General features: G+C 42.3%; 2 protein-coding genes across 3 annotated transcripts; both read right to left on the bottom strand.

The window, feature by feature from the left end:
- Nucleotides 1-525: 525 nt before the first annotated feature.
- Nucleotides 526-12579, bottom strand: ndufaf6 (NADH:ubiquinone oxidoreductase complex assembly factor 6). Of its 2 annotated transcripts, XM_084356781.1 has the most exons (9): nt 12377-12579; nt 11255-11354; nt 10892-11014; nt 10545-10601; nt 10361-10463; nt 9990-10123; nt 5916-6017; nt 4413-4469; nt 526-3029 (listed from the first exon to the last, which is right to left on the bottom strand). In XM_084356781.1, the coding sequence occupies exons 1-9, from the start codon at nt 12541-12543 to the stop codon at nt 2901-2903; spliced, it is 972 nt and encodes a 323-aa protein (XP_084212907.1). In that variant the 5' UTR covers nt 12544-12579; the 3' UTR covers nt 526-2900. The 2 variants fall into 2 exon arrangements, with proteins under 2 accessions (XP_084212907.1, XP_084212908.1); XM_084356782.1 differs by lacking the exon at nt 12377-12579 and having other exon boundaries at nt 11251-11352.
- An 890-nt stretch (nt 12580-13469) lies between these two features.
- Nucleotides 13470-16538, bottom strand: LOC311259556 (methyltransferase-like protein 27). Its single transcript, XM_084356788.1, has 5 exons — nt 16173-16538; nt 15425-15553; nt 14880-15015; nt 14278-14370; nt 13470-13792 (listed from the first exon to the last, which is right to left on the bottom strand). Exons 1-5 carry the CDS (start codon nt 16287-16289, stop codon nt 13563-13565), a joined length of 705 nt encoding a protein of 234 aa, XP_084212914.1. The 5' UTR covers nt 16290-16538; the 3' UTR covers nt 13470-13562.

Genomic DNA, 16538 nt, shown 5'->3' with positions numbered 1-16538 from the left:
GTAACATTTTAATATGATATCTTTACTTTTACTCCAGTATGACTTGTAGATACTTTCTGCTCTATTTTGGAGGCAAATACTGAACTTTTACTCCACTACCTTTATGTGGTAACTTTAGTTACTAGTTACTTTGCAGATTACATGCTGCAATTGAGCCAATATTGCACATTTTTAAATACATTTTATCGACAATCAGATAAAAAACAAACAATGACCCTGATAAATAGGAACAGGATTTAAATCGGATACAATAATCGTCCAGCATATCAATAAATGTGATTTTACTCAAGTACTATTTGTACGATTGACTTTCACTATTACCAAAGTAATATTTTAACATTCCTTTACTTTGCCACAGGTACACGCTGCTTTTCTTCGTTGTAGTTTTATATTTTATTTTCAAAGCTTCTCATGTTTTTTGTTGTAAAATCTAAACTTGAGTAACTTCAGCCGTCACATAAATGTCAGCAGAGACGAGACACCAGTAAATGTTTCAGCGACGGCTCCAACAAACAAGAAAAACAGTCATATTTACTTTATTTATTTGACTCTTCAGGTGCTAAGCAACAGACATGATGAGCGGCTGCGTTTCATTTCAGCTTCATTCAGTCCATCGTCTGTGTTTGGTCCTCCGGTCGCTTCTCACGCTCAGTGTGAAACTAAGCAGACGTGGAACAGTGATTTCCTCTTCATTCTGAGCTCAGCTTGCTTCGATAACCGCTGCAGACCATCAGATTCATCTCAGGTGAGGCACAGCGACGCAGTTGGATGAGTACGCCCATGTCGTCGTGCTGTACTCTGTTCGGAGACGAAGATAAAATGTTCTGTCTTCCTTCTCGTTATGTTTTTTTTAGACTCCGTTTCTTCCACTGATTGGTCCGTCCCTCCTCCGGTGACTCTCTCCATCAAACTATCTGATATCAAAGCTCTGTGTGTGATATTTGCCTCAATAAGACTGAAGAGGAAAGAAAAACAGGGAAGAACAAAGAATCTGCAACAGATAAATAATAAAAATGATTGCGAGAAGATTAAAACGATCCGACGTCTCAGTGTTTGGTGACGTGTGCTGAAAGTCTCGTAATTCATTCAGATTACAGGTTCAGACGGGACGACATCAACTGAAGGATGTTATAGATGACTACATCACATCTGTTACCATAGTAACCGTGATGGCTGTACAGCTGTTTCCACCAGGATGTGTCACTTTCCCGGTCCTCCTGTCTTCTTCTGGTGCTTCTTTTCCCTCTTCTGTTTCCTCCTAATGTCATTTTTAATATATTAAACCTAAAAGCACCACAGCAGACGACCTAATCAGACGTCTCGTGGCTTATTTTCACAGTTTTTTCCACCAGGAGCAGTCAGACGAGTTGCGAACAAACCAACAGATCATCTAAACGGCTTTATTCGGAGGCAGAGCTGACAGCGACTGCACCGGAAAAAAACTCAGCAGGTGAGTAAGTTGTGAACGAGAACCGCTCGATCCACTTATCAGCGTTTAGCAGCGTCTCTACAGCAGCTCAGCTGCTTAGTCTCCTCACACTGCTGCAGTCAAAACACTGCGTGTTTCTCTTAAATACTTTTATTCACCAGTGGAAATAAACTATGTGCGTTTACTCAAGTGCTGTTTATAAAGGAACAGTTCACCCAGAAATCCAGTCATCGTCTCCTCCCTCCGCGCTGATGGAAACTGAGTTGAGTTATTTACACCCTTGAGCTTTTCCACCCGCTTCAGACGGGCTGCGTGCCAACACTTTTAGCCTCGCAGCTACAGTGAAGATTTCAGCTTTTCAAATCAATTCTGGATCTCTGGGCTTCAGCAGACTCCGACTATGTTCACACTACCAGCCCAGATCCGTTTTTTGGGAAAATCCAGATTGTATCCAGTTTGATTTTAGGAAGTCTGGAGCGTAAAAACCCACATGAAAGGAGCTTTTTTCCAAACCATATTGGAGGTGGATGGAAATGTATTCAAATCTGATTTTTGCAGATATCGTATCGGTCAGAACATTCTGGTAAACACCTGATCATCAGAACCGATTTACATTTGCAGGGAAATAAAAAATCGATGATGTAACCAGCTACAGATTACTCCTACTTTACTGTACGGTGTTTTACAGTCGTGATAACCTGTCGGGTCAGATGGTTTGTGACACAGAACCATGTGGGTAGTCACCTGGCAGGTGATTGGACGAACCATCTGTCTTTTTCAGGCTAACTTCAACCAATCAGATCAACAGCAGGAGAGCGCTGCCACCAGTGGAGCCAGTTGGTAAATCAAACTGTAACTGGAGACAGAAGAGAGGAGAGCCTTCAGTGTCCTTCTCTGCTCCTCTTAAACGAAATAAACTCTCCAGTTCTGACAGAAATGACGCTCTAGCAGCTACGCTAACCTCCGGAGCAGCGATCGCTCGATCACATGACCTCACCAGTCCATCTGCCTCGCAGGGTAAAAGCTGTGAATCTTTCTGATCTGTTGGTTTGTTTAAAACCTGCCTGATCGTCTGACGGCTCCCGTTTCTTCTGTTTACATCTCAGTAATTAACTTGGAAGTTATGTCATTACGTCCGATAGAAACGATGGTACAACTACAAAAACTATGTAATAATAATAATCTTGACTCGTCCTTTCAGCTTGCATAAAACATGTGGTCACAGTATTACACTATGGTTCTGGTTCTCTGTTCTGATCCCTGAGGCCCACGGGTTGGAGTATGAGTGTTTTTATTCACTTCAGTGGTTCAAAACTAGTCTGGGTTTGTTTGTAGACCTGCTACACTGCGGTCTGCAGGCAGAATCCCCCACAGAGCTCAAGTCTCTGGGCTTCAGTCCTTCAGAGGACCTGGTATCTCTGCAGGAGGAGGAGGACGAGGTGGAGGTGGAGGTGGAGGTGGAGGACTGACGTCAGTAGGTCTTCTTCCAGGAGCGGAGGTACAGCTGGAAGGGGAGGAGGGGGTTTCTGTTCTGTAGACTGGGGTGGAAAACATCAAAATCTGCCCTCCTCACTCTCTGCAGGTAGTCCTCCAACACCACCTGCAGCACACAACACACCACAGAAGAAGAAGAGTTTGGTTTAGTAATCAGTCAGTGATTTCCTTTGCTGCTCAGTGATCGTCACGTTACGTCTCCTCATCCCGTTTATTAGTTTTTATTAAACCTGCCCAGTCAAGTGAAGTACAAACACTTAGTTACTGTACTAAAGTAGATTTATCAGGTTTCTTTTTTCATTTTTCAGTTTGTTTTGTTTGAGTACATCTCAGTCGCACATGAAAATAAACATAACATTATCTTCTGCTGACTACACTAGATAAGAGGATTGTTTTGTTTTTCAAATCAGGGTGAAACGTCCCTTTAAATTAACTTTATCTATAAGATCATAAGCTCAGCTCTGCGAGGTTTAAATAAAGACTGATGTGTTAAACAGCTCCGGCGGTCGCTCGGTCGCCGTGGTGTTTCCTGCCGTTTCACGCGACGATCATCCAAACCTGCGTTTCTTCTGAATTAAATTTTCAGCACGGTGAGAAAAACACGAGGGACCGTTCAGTGTGTCGGCTTTCTCACGTGGACGAGCACACTGAGCTGGAAGAGCAACACACACACACACACACACACTCACACGTGAACACACATTACTCGGCTGCAGCAGGAACATCAGAGTGGTTTCACTGCGTGCAGCAGGACCTCAGCTCTGCTGTATTTATAGCAGGTCAGTGCTGCGTCACGTTGACGACCACAGCAGGTCGAACATTTACTGTAAATCAAATGTTTCCTTGCAGCAGGAGACAACTTCTTAACACATCTAGTCCAGAAACCAGCTGTACACACAAACATACATGTTCTCCGTCCTTTCAGCAGGAGACTTCTGTCAGGTGGTCGGGACACGACGGCTTCATGAAAACCGCTCTGAAACACGTGAGTTTAGTATTTAGGGGGATGTTATATTAAATTCTGACCTGCAGACATTTCCTCGTTAATATTCTGCCAACACACTTGTACACCCCCGTACATGACCTTACCAACATCTAACAGTGAAAAAGCGATGAGCCTTCACCACAGATATGATTCAGTGTGGGTTCATCTGACACCTGGGACACATACAGTACATACGAGTGGACGGATCAGCCTCAGGTTAAAGATCACCTGATCAGAGTTTGGTGGTGATGATCTTTGACTTCCTACTTTATTAAACTTTCTCAGCCACAACTCTAAATCTAACAGAGACAGAGACTTCATTACGTTACAGAAATGTATTTAACTCGTGATAAGAAGTGACTGAGACGATGTGTTTCAGTGCAGCAGGAGAGTCACCTCAGTGGCAGGCGTGACGACTCAAATGACTCGTCTGTGTTTATTTATCCTTTCAGTTCAGAGGTTTTACGTGACACCTTCAGGTGACGTTGACGTGAGAACACTTACAGTCTGGTGGAAGGCCGGCGTGGCTGCTGCTGGGACGGTGTTGCTAAATGACCGCGCCTGAAAGAAAATAACAAAAACAAACAGAAATCAAACACACAGGGAAAAATGAAATATTCCAGCACATCAGGTACGACTGACACTGTTTTATTATCAGTTTCATTAAACAGAAGGAGTGAACTACGTGTTTTTGATGTAGCTTCATCAGATTGGCTGTCAGACAGACAGAAGTCGTTGTCCAATCGTCACACTGCTCCCACACTACATTTCTCCAACACAACGTGTTGTGCACACCAACTTTTTTCTTTTCCTTCAGCGTTTTATTTTGTTCTTGTGCATGAAAAAGGTCGTGAAAGTTAAAAAGGTCAGAGTCTCCTCTCTCCCACAGAAAACACTGCTCCTCGAACGTCTCGTCAGTAGTCCCGACTTTAATTCAGTGACTTTGTGACATCGCCATGTCACACATATACATACTTTCTGCCGAGCGGCTTGTTCGGCATGAAGAATTAATTTCAGCACAGCTGCTTTGTTGTTGTTAGCGGTGCTGGCTCAGGCGTGTGTGCCCTGACCAACCAGAATAACAAAAATATAACTGCATCGCTTGTTGTTTAACAGCGAAGACAAACTGCGTCTTTATTATTATTCTGACGGCGAGCAGCAGAAAAATCCATATTGTGAGTTCGACCGTTTCCCTGACGTCCCAGTGGCACAAAAAACAAGCTGACAATGCTAACAGAGTTAGCAGGGACCATTAGATGCTCTAATTACCGGCATAACTTGCGTATAAAACTCATCTCCTGTTCTTTTTAAGTTAATTAGCGAAGCAGAGAGAGAGAGGATGACATAAAAGACAGTCAACAGTAAACAGAGGAAAACGTGTGGGAGGGAGTAAATCCTCCTCGTCCTCACTGTTTACCTCAGTGTGATCACACATGCTCAGCAGTGAGCAACGGTCCTAATTGGTATAAACAAGGTTCCAATATAATATAAATGCTGATGAATGTTCGGGCAGCAGCTTAATGAAAAAAGCCTCTTAAAATACAAAAACAAAAAAAATAAATAAATAATTCAAAGAGGCCTGTAGGTGGCGGCTCATAAATCTCCAAACCAATTAGTTTCAACCTCATCACAGCTTCATTAGTAAGTCTGCACGAAAACCAAACAGGCTGTGCTGTGGTGAACAGATCTGCGAGCTGAAAAACTCTTTTCTAAAAAAACATGGCTGTTTCAACGCTCGTTAAGTGGCTGAAGAGGCGTTCAAGTGCCAATGTGAATTTTACTTCACCTCATCTCCTTCATTTCAGCCGACAGACAAAGACTTATTAGTTATTCCATCACAACTCACCCAGCGTCTCCCAGTTCATGTCACTGGTTTTTCTTGAGATTGTTCATATTAAAACTTTTATTAAATTCCTGGTCCTTGTCACATCCCTGCAGCTGGTTCAACATCTGATGTAAATGTGGAGGCTGTCACGTTCAGATATCTCATGTAAGCGCGGTACGTACGTGTTGCAGATGAACGTGAGACTGACTGGCGATGTCGTACACAACATCCCGGACGTTCTGCTCCCGGCTGCCGCGGATGAAATCCTCCTGAGAAGCTCCATGCTGCAGACACACACAGACAAAAACACTGGAGTCACTTTAACAACAACTCGTATCTCTCCAGTTCAGCTGGATCCATTTTAATCGCCACTTCACACGAGAGCCGAAGCTTCTCTTTAAGAAAAACTGCCCCGGGTCGCCTTCTGCTACACCAGCGGTGGAGTGTGACATCGTGCTGCAGGGTACACCACCCCTGCACCGACATACAGTCCAATCAGCCCCAGCTGCACCACACTGCAGGGGTAAACATCCAGCTCCCAGCTCTGATCCTCTTTAACATAATCAAAATCAGATCCAGAATTTAATTCAGGGCAAGATCAATGTGGACGAGACTGAAACACCTGATGTTTACTACTCATGATATCTGGTACTTGTCACATTCATTCAGAGCTGCGACGAACAATCGATTAGTTGTCAAATATTAAATTAATCGGCAAGTATTTTAGTAATCTATTAATCTGTTTGAGTATTTTTATCTTAACTTAAAACCAAATTCTCTGATTCAGCTTCTAAAATATGAATATTTTCTGGTTTCTTTCCTCTCTGTGACAGTAAACTGAATATGTTTGGGTCGTGCGTTGAAACAAGACATTTGAGGACGTCACGTTGGTAAACACTCATCGACACTGTCTCACATTTTATGGACCAAACAACTAATCAATTAATCGAGAAAATAATCGACAGGGTAACGAGGCTGCTCGTTAAAAAATGCTTCCTAAAACCAAAGGCATTGTCTGAAAATACCTCCTAAAAGCTTTATTTCTCAGCCTCTGGAGCAGACAGAAACTTGAAATATAAAAACTGTTTTGGAGCTTAAGACTTTGGCTTTAATGATTCACAATGTCTTCAGTCACGTCTTGATATTTTAGACAACATCATCAAAAACACACTCACGTTGCATCAGGTCTGAATTTGTCTCACAGGAACACTGATGAGAGACGAGTAAAGCATCTTTCTGTTGTAACAAGCACCCTCGAGGTCTGACAGTGATAAAGAAACCCTCTGCTCAGTCTCTGTAAAACCTCTTCTTTTGTCCAACCAACAGTCTAAAACTCAAGGACTCTTCATTTGCTGTCGGTAATTACAAAGAAAAGCAGAAAATCATCCCGGTTCTGATCTATGAAGCCGGGAACCAGCAGATTTTTGAAGATCGAAATAGCTGGCAACTAATTTTCTTTAACGTGACCTACGTACATTATTCTCTGTGCACTTCAGACTTGACCTCATCCTTTTCCTTCAATATGGGACCAAAATAACCGGGCCAATTTCTGCTCCGAGAACAATTTCTCTCCCTTCCTGTGCGACCTGCAGATATTGCCTGAGGGTTGACGAAGGCTGCCGCTCGGACACGATGGAAAAGATGAGGCAGGTAATAACGGAAGGAAAGGCTGAAGACGAGAAATGTATTTTTTACGGGAGGAGAAGGGAAACATATCGTTCTGCTGCCGGACCAAGCAACTCGTCAACAAAACTATTATGTGTCTGCTTATTGTACCTGCAGACACTGCTCTACCTCAGACCCACCTCAGTCTGAAGGCCTGGTACATACATATGATCATAAATACTGAATACTCCTAATAAAAGACAGATACGATGAACCAAAACAAAAAAAAGTTCAACACTTATTATGATTATTAGTTTTCTTAATAAAGTTAAAGAGGCATTATGTAGCTTTGGAGAAGAAATACAGAATTCAATATATCAAATCAGTTTGTGATCTCGGGGCTGAGTTTGTATTTTTGGGTGAACTGTTCCTTTAAATCTAAAACAGCAGCCTTATCTATGATCCAACAACAATCCATCTACGTTTCCATCCAACCCGCCAACCAGTCGACTCTTACAAACACAACGATGGACATGACAGCAGTTAAAGGAGCACTCTGTAGTTTTGGGAATAAATGTTAATGAGCAGGAAAAGATAGATCGTGATTGGCTGATTTTTTTTTTCTGCCTAAACAAACTTAAAACAAAAAAAATTACGTTAAAGGATAACACAGGTTATATGTGGCGGACCCTGCCACCTTTCTAGCTTCAAACAGTGTTCCTGGGACCTTATTTTCCTCTGAGAACAGCTTGTTTATTCACTTATGGAAATAAATTTGACTTAGCTGGTCAGGAATTAAAATAATATCAGAGCTAAAAAAAAGAGGAATGGTTTGATTTGTTGGATTGTTTTAAATGAGAGAGGCTCTTCAGGTTTCTTTCTCCTCCTCAGCTCGTTTGTTTCCACTGTGATTCTCCGTCATTCGAGACCAGCTGAGCATCACAGAGAAGATTACTGCATGTGTTGTATCTCTGCTGGCTGCTGCATAGCTGACTGTTCACTGAGGAAACTCTGAAGTCACTCCTGAGCTGAGCGTTCGTCTGTGAGTGCAGGGTGTTTCAGTGTGTCACCGGCGCCCTCTTCAGGCGGCAGAGTGAGGGTGATGTGAGGTGAGCGCGCTCGCTCATGACGCCTCGGGTCAGAAGACTCATCCTCCAGCTGAAGATTTTAAGGGCAGAGCCTGAGTGCTTCAGGCAGCAGCTCTAATATAAATGTAAGTGCACAGTATATATTCCCCCTCCACCTCCTCCACCTCCTCCACCCTGAGATCCTCCAGCAGCAGCAAAAGCAGTTTGTTGTTCTCTGTGTGGGACAGATGGCCCGGACAAAGGTTGCAAATTGTTTGCATCATCGTTTGTTTATCTGCAGCGTGTATGTATCTCAGGCAGGCTTTTTTCGCCATATGGTGGTTGTGTAACGATCCCCGTCTGTATGTGACGGATGACAATTTCATTACTGCTCAGACCAGGATATCGTGTGACATTATGTCAGAGTCAAGCCATGAGTCAGCGAAATGTGTGGAGGCATGTGTCGGTCCCCTTATGTCATCTTTGGGAACAAAGATTCAGCTGAGTTGAGTCAGAACCAGAGCTGAAGGTTTGGGTTAGAGTTCAGGATGTGTTTGGTCTCACTACAGAGAGCTGCATGTAATCTGACGAATGCATGAAATTAAAAAAAGGTGATATCTCTGGTTTCTGATCATCTGTTTTTATACTGTCCATAATAAGTCCAACAGTGCCTACATTACCCACAATGCACCTTAGCCACCGAGTGACATCAGATTACATGCAGCTTCCTCTGGAGCCACAAAATACTTATACTACCATTTCCACACATGCTTTAGTGCTGACCAAGACCTGCGAACACACTTCAATGTTGGAAGTTACCCTTTAACCACCGTCCACCAGCCTGTTTTCAGGGGTTGGTCAACTAAATTAAATCACATGCACTTTGAATTTTCAAACTATTACACTGTTTGACTGTCAGACTGCGCTGCAGGTAGGGAGACGACGTACTCTTTAAAGTTTTAGTTCAATACTCCGGCTCGCATTGTGCCGGGATTATTTCAAAAGCAGGGCTGCATTGTTTTGGTTTTTTTGAATGACCACAGTGACCAAGAAAACTAAATATTACACGTTGAAGTAGCAGTCCTGAAAAGTTTTACATGACGCTAATGTCACAGGCCGAACAGTGAGCAGGAAAAAGTTCAAATAGATTCAAAGACTACATGAAAACTGTGAGCTTAGCAGGTTTTTGTGTCTCTTCCAGTTTCTCAAAATGTTTCATCTTTGCTAACTCGAGCTACTGTTTACGTCATTAAAGCGTCATCGTATCAGCAGAAGAGTTACATTATCATGCATCCCAATTAAGAACACAGTTTATCTGGGCAAAGTTCTGTATTTACCCATGATGCATCAAGTGGTTTGGCTTATTTTCTTGGAAGAAAAAAGGTTAAAGCGTGTTTATATCTCTGTTTAAGTATCGGTACCAAGACTCAGGTGTTATACTGGCAGACACTGAACTTTTTGAAAATGACGTTTGAACCAAGAAACGGCGCTTTCACCTCAGTTTAAAGAAACGATCCTCTCCATGCCTTTACTTTATTTTACAGACTAAACAAGACTTGATATCAGCGTGAAGCGTCTACTCACCAGCATGCAGATGTCCATGGGTAGGTAGACTTTCCGTCGGCTGCTGTGATAAGGAGTCGCTCGCAGAGACGTCACGATTCCCTGAGCTTTACCGATGTGACTCGCTGCGTGGTCGGCCTGCACGTTTTTCACCCCTGATGAAGAAGAACATACAGACACTCAGTTTGCGAGGACTTTTCACAGACTTACTCTGAGTTCTCCTGTTGGAGCCTGAAATCAAAATAATAAGACTAAATCCTGACTTTTATCCGAACCTACGAACACATTTTATTAGTTATTAAATGCTGCAGGATAACCAGAGAGAGGTTCAACAGGTGCTTCGTTAGATATCCTTCATGCTTCCTGGTGCCGCCGGCCTCACCTGTCCTTACCTAAACACTCCAGCAGCAGGTAAATCAAAGACGACTGTGTGTTCTCTGAATACGCCTCCAGCTCCTGCAGGTTTCTGTAGGCTCGGTCCTCCAGATCCTTCTCCTGGTGAAACACACCGACTTCATGACTACTCATTTTCAAAGTAACTACTTACGTTGTTAATAATGAAGAAACGTGTCTTACTCTCTCTGTTATGATCCTCAGCAGCCATCTCTTTGTCAGGTGATGTTTCCTCACTGCCTGCAACACATCGAACAGACTGTCACTAATCACACTGATGTCCCTCAGTTTGCTGGGAGGTTTAGATAAAGACTGTGTGGCACATTTTAAAAGGAAAATTCAAACGTAATACATTTGAAAGAACTGATGCTGCTTCCTGTCATGTTTGTTAACACAGCAGTAAAATCTTTTTTTTAAAATGTACAGTAAGGACACGTCTGAACAGCGTTTGCTTGTGAAAGTAAGTTTCTGAAACAAAACAAGTCATGAAATGGGATCTGACGTTCTGCTCTCTGCAGGTTGATATTTACCCTCCACAGCTCAGCGCTGACCGGCTGGTTCGGAGGATCGTCTCTGTAGATTTCTTCTATGGCCGCCTTCCAGAACTGCATTCGCATCAAACCAATGGTCTTCTGGGAAACGGAGTCCTTCACCTTGTGGAGAAACACAGGAGAACAACCGTTTGACTAGCTGGTTTGGAAATCAGACACCGTGTGTATGTTTATTTTTAATCTTCGGCTTTATCTTAACATTATTATCATTATATTGTTCCAGAGCAACAGTGTGCAACAGAAGCAGCAGTAACTGTGTCAACAGTAGCAGTAGTAACAGCAGCTGTAACATCAGTAGCATCAGTTATATTTCCCGTCCAGCCTGGCTGTAGGAATACCTGCCTGTGCCAGCTCCACATTAAAGGCTCTCAGAGCCAAAGAGGAGCGCCGCGCCTCTTTTGGGAGGAGGAGGGAGGACAAGAAGCCGTCATAGTCTCTGGACCTGAGGAGGAGGAAGACGACATGAGGTGATGCAGCTGCTGTAATTCTTCTTCTAACATTATAGTTCCTCTTCTTTGTTTTTAAAACTTTTTCAGAACTAGAACTGTCAATATTTTTGCTTTGTTGACAATTTTTTCCAAGTCAGTTTTAATTTTGCATGAGCGTTCTAGTTTAGAGCCACAAATGTAAGTTGGCTCATTCGATATTAAAGATATTTCGATATTTTTATTTCTTCCCCAAAAACAAAGAGATTAAAAACACTGAAATACACTGAAATAGTTTTTTCACACTTTAAACATTAATCTCAACTGCTTTCAGCCAAAGCTTTAAAATAGAGATTTGTTCGAGAGTTACATCATCATTTTTGCAGAACAGCTGTTTTCATTTTGACACATTTCTCAGTTACATCTCCTACAAAGTTTTACAGATATAATAAACATACATATCTATGTTAGAAAACAACTGTCATAGGGGTTTCAACATAGATACACAACTTTATTAATCCACAAGAGAAATTTCACTGTTGCAATAGCTATTCACACAGAATCACAACAACACACGATATAAAAACAGACACAATGATAAAAAATAACACAATATTTACACAATATTTAATCTGACTGAGAGGGATGCTGTAGGAGACCAACTTAACAAAAAAACTAAGAAAAAAGTTACAATTATATTTAAATACATACTTCTTGGTCAACCTGATTACACCGAATTGAACATTGAACACAACATATTTACGCCGGATATTAAGTTTTTACAGACACACTGTGAGTGTTACGAAATATGACGTCTTCTCTATTTAAACCGGACATTTGAATGGAGTCTGGTGGGGAGTTGCCTCAAAGCTAAAACTGAGAAGTTAAAATGTGTAGGTTGTCCTTGTAGACGACTGCTTCATCTCTTACAGCTCGGGAAGCATCGGGACGTGTCTCACCGCACGTTGTAACTGCTCTGTGTGTAGATCAACTCAACGTTAGCTCGCTGGTGCTGTTAGCAGTGAGCAGTCGGACCCACCTGACCAGCTCCAGGCAGTACTTCTCATTGATTTGTGAGTCTGCTGTCGCGCTGCTCGCCGCTCTGTGGATACAAACACTGCCGGGTGATATCTGTCTGTGCAGAGCGCGATACAGCGAGGTTTTACTCCCCAATAGTCCATGTTTAGCACTGATGCTAGATGCCATGTTCCCCTTCAACTTTCACCCTCACCTTGTGTCACGTTAAAAACATTCCCCCCTGCCAGCCGACACCGGCAGGCGGGTGTGTCACACATCAGGTTCCGCTCTGTTTCCTTTAAAAGAGCGTCTTTTTAAAATCTGCCGATGAGCTGTAAATCAACAATTGACATTAACCTGCCGGAAAAAATATACAAAACTATTTCTTTTATTTTTTTTTAAAGTAGACGTCGAAGTTGACAATACCGGAAATTGTACGACACTGCCGCCAAAATAAGAGTCGGAAATATTCCACTGGGATCTCTCACAGGGACAGTGGCGTGCACAGACTTTTTGAAGGGCAGGGGCACATACGGCGCGTTCTCGCCACCCAAGAGGGCAGTTTATCATGTTTTAACCAACCAACCGGATCTTTATTAATGTAAGAAATAAAATAAAAAACAACACATGTTGTATTTTGGTTTTTTTTAGGACACGCTGCCAGGCAATCTGTTCACTTGGTTTAATTAATCACAGTTTGTCGCCATTTTATTTTTATTTCCGGAGACACCCAGGAGTCTCTTCCTCAGTCTCCCCCGCTGTTGGCAGCAGGAGGACGGTAAGCCGCCTCCCAGAACCTCCGCTGCGCTGGAGGCTGAGTGACCATCAATAAATAAAACAATGTTTCTTTATGGTGACTTGATGATATTAGTGAAAATTATTATAAAAAAATAATACTAAACTGATTTCATGCAGCACACTTATTTTGATTGCTAATGTGTTATGTATTTATTTTTTATTTCAATATTTATTATGAAAATTCAGCAGTTGGTTTCAATAGCTTCCATGTCATGTGACCCAGTGACTCCAAACCAATCATGTTACTAAATGGGACAAATAAGACACACCTCTTTTTTTTATAAAATTTTATTTTATATGAATATTTTTATCACAGTTCAGCTGTTCGGACCAAAAGCAGCCTGGTTTCTCAAGGGAGCTGGTATTTAGTGATATTCTGTTAAACATATACAGAAGTACAGACATGGACTCTACTTCAGTGACTTCCTGTACAGGTACAGGGTCCCCTGAAGCCAGTGCTCGCTCTGCTTGTCATCATGATCATTATAAATATCGTGCATGTATTGTTTGATCACTTCGGTGGACACATGAGTCCACAGTCCCTCCTCCACCATCAGCTGCAGCTCTCTCTGCAGAGACGCCCTGTATCTGTCTCCTTTCTCTGACTTTCGATCCACGGCCGTCATGCAGGCGTAGCCTCCTGCAGGAGAACATCAATTATTCCACAGTTGTTATAGAGGAACAAGTTTAAAAGGTCACTCCACTCATTTTCCACATTAAAGTGTGCTTAGGTGTTGCATACAAAGTAGCATCAAGTATTTTGTGGCTCCAGCAGAAGCTGCCTGTAGTCTGATAAACTGCCTCCAGTGATGTCACTCGACATCACTTGAACATTCTTCTTCTTCTTTCCTCACAGAGGATGTCAGTTGACTGTGATCCTTCAGTGTGGTCCAGGACAAATGTACCTGTACTGCTAACAGTATAATACTGAACATGACCTCAGAGTGATGTGAAAGAAGGCCCTTTGTCTCCAGTGTGTTAACATTAAGCCTAACCCTAACTGGAACCCCCCGATTGTTTTCATAGTTTAATTAAATTTGAAGTAATTATTTATTTGCCTGTTGTGTTCTGATATAAATCATCATAATCACCATTTCATTGTAAATATGTGACCAGTGTTGTTACCTGGTTTGATGGCGTCGCAGAGCTCCCTGATAACACTGACCGGGACATAATCTTCATGTAAAGAACCGGTGATTATCACCACATCGAACGCACCTGGAGGAGGAGGAAGATACTTAACATGTTTCACTTAAAGAAAAACACATGAAATCAAACAGGAGTTTAATTCATATCAAACTAAACCAAAACAAACATCACCACTAAATACCAGATTACAACAAACAAAAGTGAAACACTGAAGTCTCAGATAAACTTTAATATGTAATAACTTTAGGTTAAAAATGAGCCCTGAATGTTTTTGTAAACTTGATATTTAGAGTCAGACTCTTCCTGTCACATGACCAAAGTGTGCTGAATGAACCGCGAGCAGCTCCTGTCTGCGGTGTACCCATGGAGGTAATAGATTACTTTGAGGACTCTCAGGACAGTTCCTCAGCTTTTTCTCTCTGATTTCTAAGTGGATTTACTGTATGAGATGGTGATGTCATCAGGAAGTGATGTCACGCTGAATCACATCAACATGAGTTTCTGTAACAGTCCTCTCCTCCCTCTCCTTCTACAAACTGAGCAATGGGAGGAGTGTGTGTGTGTGTGTGTGTGTGTACCAGTCTCTGCAGGCAGTCGTTGTTTTCCCAGTAAGGCCAGTCTGAGGTCCTGATAGAGGCCGGTCTTGGCAGCTTGGTCCAGCATGCCTTGACTGCAGTCCACGCCCACAAAGTGCCTGAAGCCCAGTTCAACCATCTGAACACCAGAGAGAGACAAACAGCACCAACAGTGAGTGTCAGAGAGGGAGTGGGTGGAGCAGCTCGGGTCATATTGACCCGGGATCAGGGAGGGCTGCAGGGCTACAAACTCAGACTCATTCTTGTCTTGAAGATCTTTCTCTTCTCATTAACATTTCTCCAACAAAACTACTGAATGCTCCTTTAAGACAATTATTTCTTGCATACAAAGTTTTCTGATGTTTTATGTTTAAATATGCAAATGAGACTGTCTGATTAAATATGTGCTAGTTTGCATGAATGTCCAGAACAGAAATCTTAAGTCAAATAAACACATAAAAGCATATTTTGTCTGTTTTCATTCCACTTAGTCTGAATGACGACATGTAAATGCTGTTGTCACCTGTAGTGTGTCTGTTTTTTCTCACCGTTTTAGCGACCAGTCCAGAACCACAGGCGACGTCCAGAACCTGAGCCTCCTCACGCTTCCCGCAGAACTTGGAGTTTAGGAAATCTACGGCCAGATTTACTGGTCCGTAGTTTAACTTTTTTATATCCTGTTGATGGTTCATGTGTTAGTTCTCAAAATCAACCAGTTACTTATTCATTTCACACACATGACAAAACATTACAAAAGTCATAATGTGTCACACTATACAAAGTATATTTTGAAAGTCAAACCGGACGTACATTATGTCATGTATTGTTGCAACTTTGACCATGAAGCCTTTATTTTGAAAGTCTAACTGGATGTTGCAGATAGCATATTCTTGCTAACTTAATCAAGGAGCCCGTCACGTCTGACCTGACACTAGAGGTGACAGACCGATATTTAGTAAAAAATATTGTGATATTTGATTTTGTTGCCCAAGCATTTATGACGATATGATGATAAAAACATGTGTGAAAACCAATTGTGATTGCGGAAACCAAGGTTAGACTGAGTGTACAGCATACAGTTTGACCCAGGTCACTCTTATCGCCCATTTCACATTTTCCTGAGCGATCAGATATTTGTCTGATGGTACTGGTTGAACCAGTAAACGTGGATCCAAACTGACCTGACTCGTGTTTTCAAGCCTGCAACGTGTGTTCGACACTCTGAACCCAGCTGTTCTGTGGTGTTTGTTTCAAGTCTCTTTCAGACGTGGAGGTCGAGGAGTTTCTGTTACTGACCTGTTCGTACGTCGGAGCCCAGCGGGTGAAGTGCTCTGCGACCTGCTGGGGATTGGAGCCTCTGCAAGACTTCATGAGGCTCTTTACTTCGTCCACAGTTCTGCTGCAGTCAGCCATGACGAGGAGACGACTTCAAACCTGCTGCAGGGGAGAAACTTAACAACCTGTTCTCAACACAACAGATACTGTTCATCTTCACTGACCAAACATGTGAAACATTACAGTGAAACCTGATCTCAGTCATCACGTTACATGAGTTGAAACCATGACACGACAAAACCTGCACACAACACATGTAAAGGACAAAAGAGATTTTAACTCATCAAAACAAATGTTTTTGACACAGAGGTGTCCACACACTCCTTG

This window comes from Pagrus pagrus (assembly GCF_965226575.1).
Source record: "Pagrus pagrus genome assembly, chromosome: 7".
NCBI lineage: Eukaryota > Metazoa > Chordata > Actinopteri > Spariformes > Sparidae > Pagrus > Pagrus pagrus.
Note: the sequence above shows the minus strand (reverse complement) of the source record. Positions and strands in the feature narration are given on the sequence as shown.